Below are 13,062 nucleotides of genomic sequence, written 5' to 3' on the forward strand. Positions count from 1 at the left end.
CTGGCTGCAGGTAGTGGAGTGATTCATAATGACTATTGTGATAATGTGATCCCAGGCCTGGGAAAAATTAATCATCGCACGGTTCGTACCTAGTATGCACACTGCACAGTCACCCACGCCAGTTAACGGCACTTGTAAACAGCAAGGGCTCCTTTATCCAGAAAATACTCCATGTTAGCTACAACACTGGCCACTCAAAAAAACTACCTCATGCTTGTCCAAATATGAAAATGGGTTTTCATTTACAGCTTTCAACGATTTCTTTCGAAAAGAAGCAAAAGATACTCTTTATTGTATTAAACATCGGCCTCATTACCTCATATGACTTCTTGATGAATCCATGAGATTGCAGCAGCGTATCTTTTATTAATTTATTCATCAGTATTCAAAGGTCAAGCAGCGTAGATCCATTATATTTCAAAACATTATGATTTCATCCGACACCCATCCTTTTTACCACCGCAAAAAAAATAAAAATCTGGAACAAATGTTGCTTGCCACGCACTACAACGACTCTAATTAAACACTGTGCAGTAACATACTAATGCTACAAAAATCTATAGATTTTTGTTCCATTGAGCATAGCTTTGCTCAATGGAAAAAGTTCTGAAAAGTTGTGCAATTATTTTTAAGTAGTGCGTACGATGCAGTTGCACAATTTAACGGGACCATACATGCTGCAGTCTTGAAATCACAATCATGATCAGGTGAATGGTACGTGGATGTACTGTAATTATGAGCTGTTAGTGTTAGTATTCTATTGAGGACATCAATACTGTAAGTAAACTGCTTCCGTGGAAATCGTATGACATCGGAATAGATTTACTTTAAATGAAAATAAAACATTTGTTGCGTCGTAGTCTACTTGTTAAATGCATCCAGTCATCCGGAATTGGCCATTTTATGTGGTTAATGTGGTTTAATATCTTGCCGTGACCATTTCATAACTAATATAATACATTACACGCGACCATCAAACTTACGGCTAGACATCACACCAGATGACATTTTAACTTGTCACAAACTTGATAAGAATTTCGGTAATATTTCGCATAAATTAAGAGGTTTTCTTCTTCCTGTATTATGCGCATCATGCAGCGCGGCAAACCGGATGTTCATATGGATCACAGTACGTTGTATAGCTTTGACGAAGTTGTTTATTACTCGGAAAAAGAGAGGCAGTTTTCTTATTGACCGCTTTTGGCCATTATGTGCTCCTTGAGATCCGCTTCCTCGTCATTACACATCCGCGGGTTGACGAAGCCGAACACATTGTATTCGATCATGACGGCCAGTATCAAATAAATGCCGTACGTAATGTAGAATATCGTCCCCACTCGCCGGGTCAGTCTCCATCCCGTCGAGCGTAATCCACCCAGCTGCGCAAATGTAAACGTTTGTCACATACACGATAATGTTAAACACTGCAGGAGAATATTCCAGCACAGCATACCGCAATGGCAACGGTCACAAAAAGCAGGACTGCGTTGTAGACCAATCCGTTACTATTGATTCTCACCTGGATAGCAGAAGAAAAACTGTCATAAACTAGTTAACTACAAAGTTTACAATACGCTTACGGTTCACCAAACATGTACGCGCAGTTTGCCACCAGTGTCACGTTATGTACAAGCCGGTAATTAAATTCTTGCGTTAAGGTACAGGTAGTAAAAGTACCGGTACATACTAAGCGCGATGCTGGCGCTTAGAAAGCAGTCACTACGCTACAATTATTGCGGTCATAAATTTATTTCTACGATAAATTATTATGATAAATATAATTGATAACTTTTTTGGTTATACGATTATACGATATAAATATTTATTTGACGTACATCAGCCATGCCCGCAACGTGTTAAGAGCGTGGCGGGGCGTGATTTGGAGTTTAGCGTAACCCATGAATTTGCATTTCTCGCTGTATCTTTACGCAGGAAATAAAACACCGGGCTTGTATGCACAACAATGTATAGTCTATTGCAAAACAGTTCACGTCGCAGTTTGAGGATCGTGCAACCTTGTTATGGGAGTTCGTAAGCAAATTAAATGCTGGGGCTGCAATTTAAATACCGTATGTCCAGGTCGAACCATGCTTGTACTTAAGAACCACGGAAGCGCCAGCCCAATAAGGATATCGAAAACGTTGCTCCCGATGCTGTTTGATACAGCCATATCTATAACCGGTGTTATTCCGTCATAAAGCACACTAAACTATTACGCTTATTAGATCAAAGTGACGGCCAAACCTATGGAACTGTAATACCATTTTCTACGCTAATTATAGAATATTTAAGTAAGCGTTTTACCTATCATTCCTTGGCGGGCAACTATTAGGCTAGCCATCTGTAAAACGTTAACAGCGATTAATGGTAAATACCAAGTACAGTAAGTGTTTTATACTACAGTAATATTAAACTGTTCATTTTTTGCACTGGTAGAAGATTATACCGTGATACGGAAAGCGTAGCTGTTTCATATATGCGCCGCATAATGCGCGATATAATCACGTCACGATCGCAAGCGACGCGCAGCCATGTTATGTAATTTAATTAGAAGTAACTACTTACTGCATCAGGGATGCTTGTTCCTGCTGCAAGGAAAGTTATCCCCATAATCGAGTCGGGAATGTTCATTGTGTGACCCATTATCGTTACCTGCATATGACTCCATTTGGTAGTGAACTCGTATATTCAAGTTGCAATTTTAATCGTAATAAAAAATATTTTTAATGTTATCCTGAATAAACAATTGGTCGGTATAAATTATATAGGACCATTATAGGTATACCGTATACATAAAAATATAGATGCTAAATACAGATATTAAACACAGTTTATAATTTAGTTTAGCTAGACGCTATTGTAAGCATACCATCCAAACCATTATATAACTGAACACCGCAATCCATGCGATTGAGAGGAAGAACGTCGCAAGATACCTGAAATAGTCAACAAATCACTGATTAGACCAGATTATTTAGTAGTTTGATTTTGATTGCAGTTGTTATGCGCAAGGTAAAGCTAATGACGTTTTTGATAATGGATTGATGTTGTCAATTAAAGTACAGTATTTTATTGTACATCTGTCTTGCATTTTGCATTTTCGTGGTCGCGGCGGAGTGTTAGTGACCTTGGCGTGAGATATGCAATGAAGCTGTACAATATCTATTATTTATTTAACTTTAAATATCTATTTATTTATCTATTATTTATTTGTATTTATCGTAGATACTCGTACTAGATTCAAAATATAAATATGCATCGTATAGCAGCACTATTAAACCGTGTAGTTGTTCTGCGCCCCCCGTTTAACGTACATTCACCCGGTTGCAGTATTTTTATGTTGCGGAACAAATCAGAATCATAATTATTTACAAGAAACAGCCGCGGCTTCGCCTCCGCGTTTCTTGTGATCCATGGCCATTTTATTTGAATTTGAATAAATATTTATTAGATTAACATCAGTCTATTGGTCGAAACATGATCGGCAAATGCAATAGGGTAAACACGAATTTTCTATGAAAATCAGCTCATGATTCTCTCAACCTTGAAAGCATTCCCTTTCGTTGTACATACAGATAATTTTACGATATCCCCTACCCGAAAAGAAAGTCGAAATATCAATCTATAAGGTGTGAAATTCGAAACAGTGATAGTCATCGGTTCCGATACCGGATAAGTGATAATCATCGGTACCGGTTCCGTTCTCCGGACAGTAGTGGTAGCTCGGTCACTCATGTACACTGTACAATAATGACAGCTCGGTCACCCGCTCACCTCGGCTTTCTGCGCTGGACAGCAGTGTTAGCTCGATCACCCGCTCACCTAACGGGCTTTGTACACGGACAGTAGTGGTAGCTCGGTCACTCGTTTCATCTCGGCTTCGCTTCCGCGTTTCTTGAGGTCTACGACTGGTCTGTTCGAATTTTTATTTTAGTCGTTTTTATTCGTATCTTTTGACTCTGTGAACTGGACTGTAGTGGTGGACTGGTGGGGCTTTCTGCGCCGGACAGTAGTGGTTGCTCGGTCACTCGCTCACCTAACGGACGCTTACCTTCCGTCTGTACACTAGGGCAGCTCAGCACTCCATCACCGAACAGCAGTGGTAGCTGATCACCTGCTCACCTCCCGGGCTTTCTGCGCCGGACAGCAGTGGTAGCTCGATCACCCGCTCACCTAACGGGCTTTGTACACTGGACAGTAGTGACAGCTTGATCTGCGCCGGACAGCAGTGGTAGCTCGATCACCCGCTCACCTAACGGGCTTTGTACACTGGACACGCAGTGTTAGCTCGTCTGGACCCGCTGAAACGGACTTTGTACACTGGACAGTAGTAACAGCTCGGTCACCCGCTTACCTTCCGGGATCTGTACACGGACAATAGTGGCAGCTCAGCACTCCATCACCGAACGGGCTCTTTGTGCGCCGGACAGCAGTGGTAGCCGGTCACCCGCTGACCTACGGACTGGTCACCTGCTCACCTCCCGGGCTTTCTGCGCCGGACAGTAGTGGTTGCTCGATCACCCGCTCACCTAACGGACTTTGTACACTGGACAGTAGTAACAGCTCGATCACCTGCTCTGCGCCGGACAGCAGTGGTAGCTCGATCACCCGGGGCTTTGTACTGCGTAGTGACAGCGGACAGCAGTGTTAGCTCGATCACCCGCTCACCGAACGGACTTTGTACACTGGACAGTAGTAACAGCTCGGTCACCCGCTCGACTTCCGGGATCTGTGCACGGACAATAGTGGCAGCTCAGCACTCCTTCACCGAACGTGCTTTTGCGCCGGACAGCATTGGTAGCCCGGTCACCCGCTGCGCTAACGGACTTTCTGCGCCGGACATTAGTGACAGCGTGGTCACCCGCTCTCCTACCGGGCTCTGTGCACCGGACAGTAGTGGTAACTCGGTCACTCGTTCCCTAACGGGCTTTTTACACTGAAAAGCAGTGACAGCTCGGTCACTCGGTCACTCGGCATCGGACAGTAATGACAGCTCGGTCAACCGCTCACATAGCTATCCATAGTGGCAGTTCGGCCACTCACTGGCTTAGCGGGCTATTTTAACTAGAATGTAGTTGTAATTTGGTCAACTAACGGGTTGTGCACTGAACAGTGGCGGTAGTTCTGTCTATCGCTGCGTGGCCGGTACTTGTTTAGAAATTGTCCTCGATGACAACATTGGATATGTAGTCGTTTTTGTCGCAATAACGCCAAAGGTCTGCTAATTAAATTGATTCTGATATTAATTAGTGGAAAGTACTTTCATTTTTTAACTATATTTTATTTGGTTTACGTGGCAACATTGCCTGGTTAAAAATACCACGCTGATAATTATTATTATAATAATTTAGTTACATTTGGTGAAGGTAGTCAAAACTCTTCCGCTGTGGCGCTCGAAGCGGGAGAGGTTTTAAAAGAAATGAATACTATCTGGCCGGGTTTTCGATTACGGGCTTTCAGAATATAATATTGGTTTTGGTCAGTCTTTTCTGGTTTGCCGGCTCTGGTGTATCCCGTTCGTGGCAATATAGATCTGAATCTTGATATTGAGATACTAATGAAAATGACATGATAATACTAAAACTGCAAAAAAAAGCACGCACATTGTCCGAATGTTTCCTGGTAGTTGGCTAGAAAATTTTGAGTCCGCGACTGCTCTGCCTTTTTTCGCACTGTATTACACGACAGTAGCACTGCCACGAATAGCTGGTGAACACTTACCATTTAGCAAATCGTTCCTTTTTACAGTCGGGTATGGTGTAATAGAGCACAAAATAAATAGGATACATAACGATCCATCGGGCAAAGGCTTTCTTCCCGGACCCCGGCTGCGGCTTAACCCGCCATTTTTCAAATTCTTCATGAACCACTTCAAATGAGCTGAAATTACGCAAATTGTTAACAGAACTTTTTGAAGGCTAAGTCTTAAAACTATTTCATCATCGTTAGTAAATCAGAACAGGAATTATGGTCATGAATAGTGGTCCTGTTATAGTCATGTCGTGCGATAGTTACAGTACATTTAGAAGCTGCAAAAAGTTTTAATTTCCTATAACCGTTTTGCTGTTAAAGAGAAATACCAAGGTACTGTACTTCTTGTTGTAAGTAAATTAATTATTATATTAACGATTTGGTACTTCTCATTATATGATCTGACTGATGTAGCAACTAGCAAGCATACGTACTTTCGTTGATGCCATTGCACTTTTTCGTTGGAAGGGACACTTAAAGAAGACTGTTTATGTGGATGTGGAGACATCGCTTCGTGATCCTGGAAATTGTCTGCTTCATCGGCGAATTGTTCTTAATAAATAAATAAGCACATTTTTGCCACGTTTTCTTCATCGACAGTTGATAGCCTTTTACGTATTTACAACTGATGAAATCCATCGACGATTAGGAATTTAACGTTACGCTCGAATTCTAAAAAACTTACCGTAACCGCTAAAAACTGGCTTGTCAAACCGTCCACCACCTGAAAGCCGTGCCGACTCTTCCACACCCTGAACTGGGCCACTCCAGCCAGTCTTCTGGGACACCCACTCGAACGCTCTTGTATTAAATCTGGTTGAAAAACGGGTAAGTGTCTGCCTTTTTTGTCACAGAAACCGCTGTTTTTGCGCTGTTAGTCGTCAACTTACTTCATGGTGCATACATAAATGCCATAGAATATCAACATGATCAACGATTCATACCTGCAACAGAAAGACATTTTTTGTATAACAATCTGATGCGCTAGATACAAAATTAAAATTATGTAGCCTCCAGTGGAGTACATTTTGTGATCTATTAAGTAAGTATTCACACTTAAGAATAAATTGTTTTTAATGTACAGATATACGGGTACTCATCACCAAAAGTTGGATAGTTTACATCTGTCCTTAACGTGTAGCGGTAAGCTTACCAAGTCACTTCTCCGTCAGCAATAGACTGCAATTAACACTCTTGTTAGTTGTTTGTCACATTACAAAACTACTGTCATTTATTTTCGATTATCATTGTGCTAGAAAGCAATACTCTAAAAAATTGAATCGGTTTTTTAAATTCACAGCTGCGAATATGCGTATATATACAAATGTACGTACTGTATATGTATGTATATATTATAATAATTTACAGCTGTGAATGTACATATATGAATTCATGCGCAAATGTACATATAGATATATGTATATGTGTCATGTAGCTCGTAGGTTTTTCCATGAAAAAACCTTTCAAAGATTAGCTACGGTAGAGCTAGAGAAGGTCATAGATAAGATTAAGAAAATCTTACCGCAATCAAAACTGCAATAGAAATGGAATAAAATCCAGTGTCCCTCATTATAGGCCACCACGATAATTGTGTTCCCTAAATTCAATTAGTGTTATTATAAGGTAAACGTTTTTAGCTCTCCCGAAATGGGCGAGGCTGAGCATGAAAATAATAAAACAAAATTCTTATTTTAACTTGCAAGCATCCGGTAGCTGTAGTGGACTTCCGTGACGCAAAGAAACAATCAGAAGCGCATCAAATTTTTTTTGTCTTGTATGATAGTTCTGTGCTACTTGTAAAATGTAAAATAGTCAACAAATATTTAGACAAATACGTGTATGCTGTGTATGTGTAACAGCAATGTTGTATATGTTTAGAAGAAGTACTGGAGGAGTGCAAAAATGACGAAATTATCTGTTAGGCTAAAACATCGCTACCTCTGTTCCAGAAAAAAATGCGCAGGTTCCCACCACAAACAAGACATTGAAAACTGCAGATCCAACAATAGTTCCTGTTCCAACGTCACCTTTCGCCACGAACACACCTGCCGACAGAAAACTTAACGCTCTTAGCGAGCATTATTTTTAATAGCACAGATTTCCAAGTAATTTTAGGTACGTGTTTACCAATAAGGCTAGCAAACAGTTCGGGCGCAGAACTTCCAGCTACATCGCAAAAGTAAATGAAGTTAACCCAATGGTACCAACAACTTAAAGGATTAAAAAAGCGAAAGGTGAAATTTCCCACCAGCCATTAATGTTGCTCCTGCGACATCTTCGCTCAAGTTTAACCTCTAAATAACAGAAAAATTAGATTAGCGCATTGACTTGTAATAAAATTTCTATAAAGGTCACGTTAGAAAAAGTTACAATCTCGGCTGGTACGCTTGCGCAGGATACGGCCGAATGCTCGCGTAGGTCACACTAGATGTACAACTAGATGTACAAACACAACTGGTCGCGCGCTAGCGCGACCGATACTTGTATATATATATAATATTATGTCAGCATCGTCCATACTTTAAATTGCAGTAATTACACTCTGTATTCTTCCAGCAGCTAGTCTGTCAAATACGTTTACTTTGATTTATCTACTTATTTAGTAAACGAAGTTGGATCAGGATGTTACTGCTTTCAGACACAAACCTTGCAGACAGTTTCCAAACTTCCACAAAAATAATCATCGCAGACAACCGCCAAACACAGAAACATATACACAACCACCAGAATGTGTACAAGCAAACCTCCATAACGGCGGCCTTTCTGATCGAACATATCTGGGGGAAACTGTCTGATAGCTGGAAACAATCGAAAAATAATTAAAATATGCGAATGGTGCGCTTTTTACTTAATCTTTTTTTCCCTTTAGATGGTTCGCATTGACAGAGGTTATCGTTATACAGCTTGTACTGTATGTATATATGTATCTATATAATATATATATTCTATATTTCACTCTGTACGGTACCTGGTATAGTGCATTCCGGCTCTTTTATCGGTTCTTCCGTCGTGCTGTGTCCATAAACCGTTGCGCCTACGCTAGTGTGGCTGTGTGCGTGTGTGGAGTGGCTATGTTTTTTGTCGTCTTTATCATCCTCTTCGTCGTCATCATCGTCACCATTATCGTTGTCCTTGTCAGTTTTTACATGTTTATCTTTTTCTTTTCCCTTATGCGAGGTATGAGTAGATTTCTTCCGCGCGGGTGTCGTTGTTTTGACAACCGTACGTTTAGTTGTTTTATGCCGCGACTTCACTGTGGTTGTCGCGTCCTCTTCTGTTTCTTCTTCCTTTTGTTCCGCATCCTCTCCATCTGGATCCGTCTTTTCGCTGTCTTCACCAGCAGCTGGATCATCCGTTTCCGGTTCGGCATCTTCAATTTCTTCCTTATTGGGTTTTTGTCGAGCATTCCGAATTAATTTCGTTTGATTGGATATTACTGTTTCGGTATCAAATATAGCAGCTCGTTTTTGTCTGCTAAGGGTGTTCTGTACGGGCTCGGGGTGATGGCCATTGCCTTGTCCACTATCCTTGGATAACGACAAAAAGGCAGGGCCTAAAAATCGTTCAGTTTTAATACTTACCTTAACAGTATTTCCCTACTCACGTTTTGCTGTGTACCATGTATACAATGCTGCCGCCATGGCCCCTACTCTACTTACATATCCACACTCGAAAATTTAATTAAGTAACAAAACTTCATCGCTGGAATACGCAAAACATCCAACTACACTCTTAATTCAGACGAAATGATCACTACTGCCTATATGTTCCTCAAGCACTTTTGGGAAAACCGAAGCTTTCTCAGTTGCACGTCAATTAACCTAAATGTTAAAGAACGGGAAAGTGCACATACAGCAGGAAAAAAACTCACGACCAGGTTTAGGATGAAATTATAGTTCTAAAGTTTAAGGACTGTGCTATCTTCCTTTTTTAGCTCAAATTTCCGTTTTCACCTGAACAACCTCCAGGGACGGAATATACATATATGTGTATTTTGTATCTATCTACACCCATGTGCTGGAATTACGTATACTGTTAGGGTAATTATGACGAATTATTTTCAGGTCAATAAATTATAGATTAATAGGACGTCTCAATAATTAAGCGGTAAACCGGATCAATTTAATTCAAGCAAAACCATAAAAACAGATATACCGTGCAAACTGTAAAGTACATTTATTGCCTGTGGTAAGCCTAAGATCGGCGACCAGATGGCAACTTTGGTAGTCCATAGTATTTGTGATGGGATAAACAGTGTTTAAATCCTAATCGAAAACATGAAATGCAACGACTGGACACCGGTGTAACACGTGTTCCCTACAGAGACCATTGTGAAAAACTCATAATACTCTGCTGTACCGGAAGCTATTTGCAGTCGACAATCCGACTGCAGTAACCTATCGCGCCCTATGGTGTACTGCAATAATACAACGTCAATCCGCTATGTAGCAGGTAATTTCATCACAATACCGTTGTAACAGAAAACGTTATGAGCTGAATTTTTACGACTATTGATTGTCATTCTGCTCTCTATTTTAATATCCATAAACTATAAAGCTAATTTTCCTTACACATTTGCATTGCAATGGGTTACGGTCACACGGGATGTGACCGTCCAAAGTGGTCTAATTATAGTATGCCGCTGTCAGCCTGATATTAGGCTGTTGAATCGTTTGATACTCTTAAGTACAAGTCACGCAAATTTTTGTTGTGTACGCGACATTAAGGCCGATCTTTCCGTTCAAGGAATAAACCACCCATTTTAAAATCGACTTCACATTCCCGTATTAAATAATTTAGTTTAGTGCTGATAGAGACGCGCGGGATTCCTATATCCAGATACTCTCGAAACTGTTTCGATCCTGCATCATTGACAATGAGCTGCTGTACACTATTGCCGACGATAGCCTACGGACTGAAAATGCATGGCTACAAAGCCTTGGCGTAATGGCATACTAATCGTGGGTTCGTGACTACATGCTTGTATATACAGATCGGGCTCCAACACGATAACCGTAAAAATCGATCCCGCCCGATAAATCGGACATGTTTTTGTATTGAGAGCGAGGCACATTGACTGAGGCTAAAATTAATATTTTCCCGTCCTGTGTGTACAGTCACATTTTATCCCTGTCCTGTTTTACACCCATGCCCGCTTACGCAATCGTGAGTCCATGAACATTAGGAACAACGTAAGGAAGATAGTACAGCGGCAGATCCGGCGCAATGAAGACGATGTTATCGTAGTCGATGGCATGATTTTTAAGTGTGTTTATGCCGCTCGATTTGAGCAACTCTCACAATCCGGGCAACAGGGATAAGGCCAGGATCAGGTCCTTTTGAAACAATATAAATCCTTTTGGCAAATCCCCCAAACTTTGTGTAAATACGCCGGCGCACATACGATATGACATAAATGCATCAGGAAAGATTGATTAAACGGAATTGTCGGTCGTACGTACAATCACGGCTTTCCCACATTAGGCAGCTGCATTTATTGCAGTCAAAAAAAGCCCGCAATGTGCATTTTTTTGCGGCACACTATACTGCCGATTATTGAGCACGCAGATCACACCTTCCGTCGTATATATCTTTTTACTGAGTAAGTATTAATGTGTCGCAAGAATCTGAATGTCCAGAGCCGCTGTCAGTCCCGCACAGTTTTCCTGTGTACTGTCTCAGTCAGCTTGCATCGTCGAAATTTCCAACGGGATACGCAATGAATTCGAATATCCCTGTTTAGAGAGCAGTATCATTACGGCGTCAATTCAGTTTGTCAATTGCTCTACGGGAGGTTACGGTGGTAATCCTTTAAAGTGAGCAGTCGTCAGCATTTTATCATCGTTTATCCGCTTTTAAAGGCAACCCTGTTCACTGCAAAACCAAAAAACTTTGTAAATGTTTATCGATCTCAAGCATATACGCGAAGTTATTTTTGTGAAGTATTCTGTATATCTGATTTTGCTTGTTGGCCTAATAGTTATATTATTAGATCATCATTTTGGCTCGATCCGCTTAATTAAACAACCACAAACGAAAAACTTTCAAACTGTTTACATGAACTGAACAATGTTACATTCTTAACCAACGCCCAATGCAGGAGGTACAGGTAATTTTTCTCTTTTGTTGTAATTTTACAAATTTTTCCTTTAAGTTTAAAAATTGGAGCACGACACATACATCATATGCGAATCAAATTTTTTACTGTACAATTCACGCTTGACGCGTACGGTACAGATAGATGCCTGTCTTCATTATATACAGTTCATAAAGACCAAATTCCAAAGTGAACTTACTACAATGCGGAAGACTACGAAGATGGAAGAGTGGATCGGCATGCAGAAAAATCACCGCCACACTGGAATATGTCGCATATAGCAGGAAAAAATCCTTGCAGCTTACGTTAATGCCAGGTCCAGCAGAACATGCACAGTTATAGTAAGATAGCAATATAAAAGCGTAATACAACAGATGCCATTCACCAGCGTCGGCACGCCCGAACCACTAGTAACAATCCCGCACTGCAGAAAGGGAATAACTTCCCAACTCTGTAGAGGATTGCACAATACTGTATGATGTATCGGCGGGAATACATAGTGTTCCGCACGGTACAACAAAGGGCCACGCTCAGACTGATATATATGCATACGCCGCGAATACGATCGAGTCATGCCCTCTGTACGGGTATTCCTACCGGAGCTTCCCACCAACAGCGAAAAAGTTCAACTCCCTGATATACGCACTACCAGTAAAGGGATACCACAAGATAGAGGACGGCCGTCACTTCGCTGCGGAACAGCGAATGCACTAATGTTTGATCTGAGCGTTTTCCAGTGCGTCGGGACCGGGCTTACTTCCCTTTCAACGGCTCATCTATCAAAATCACAGCCGAATCAGATTGTACTTAGGGTTACCAGTCGCGAACCGCCAATAATTCAGCAAAGTTTTTTTTTCCTTTCGCATGTACAGCTCGTATTGCGAGCAGCACGGTGTGCGGTTAGAGTATCAGTATGTATTTACTGTATACAAGTACTGCACAGGTTTTGCATTGACGCGAAAGTTTGGAATAAGTAGCAAATTTAAACAATACAGTTTTCACCAAGTTCGACCATGAAAGAACATACAAAACATTTGTGAACTGGTGATTTATTAGTAGCTGTGTGCACAATATTAAGTTCAAACGTCATAACGTGCGCATACAAGAAGCGCCTTTTGTACGGTATTACTTGCAAACTGCAATTAATAGCCCTCAAAATAGTAGCAAAGTACACCGTTGCAGTAGCAGTTGCACGATGTCAAAAAATATAATAA

The 13,062-nt window shown here is 41.0% G+C and overlaps 1 protein-coding gene across 1 annotated transcript; it reads right to left on the minus strand.

Moving 5' to 3' along the window:
• Positions 1–913: 913 nt before the first annotated feature.
• On the minus strand, positions 914–12,345 carry LOC129581856 (sodium/potassium/calcium exchanger 4-like). The gene is made up of 19 exons (XM_055473129.1): positions 12,048–12,345; positions 10,912–11,625; positions 8,720–9,304; positions 8,398–8,549; positions 8,000–8,045; positions 7,879–7,917; positions 7,690–7,796; positions 7,274–7,348; positions 6,905–6,930; positions 6,642–6,695; positions 6,437–6,564; positions 6,186–6,303; positions 5,722–5,880; positions 2,870–2,936; positions 2,566–2,652; positions 2,305–2,341; positions 2,069–2,172; positions 1,454–1,519; positions 914–1,379 (listed from the first exon to the last, which is right to left on the minus strand). The coding sequence occupies exons 2-19, from the start codon at positions 11,006–11,008 to the stop codon at positions 1,188–1,190; spliced, it is 2,139 nt and encodes a 712-aa protein (XP_055329104.1). The 5' UTR covers positions 11,009–11,625; positions 12,048–12,345; the 3' UTR covers positions 914–1,187.
• Between the last annotated feature and the right edge of the window lie 717 nt (positions 12,346–13,062).

This window comes from Paramacrobiotus metropolitanus, unplaced genomic scaffold (genome assembly GCF_019649055.1).
Source record: "Paramacrobiotus metropolitanus isolate TYO unplaced genomic scaffold, Prichtersi_v1.0 Parri_scaffold0000002, whole genome shotgun sequence".
Taxonomy (NCBI): domain Eukaryota; kingdom Metazoa; phylum Tardigrada; class Eutardigrada; order Parachela; family Macrobiotidae; genus Paramacrobiotus; species Paramacrobiotus metropolitanus.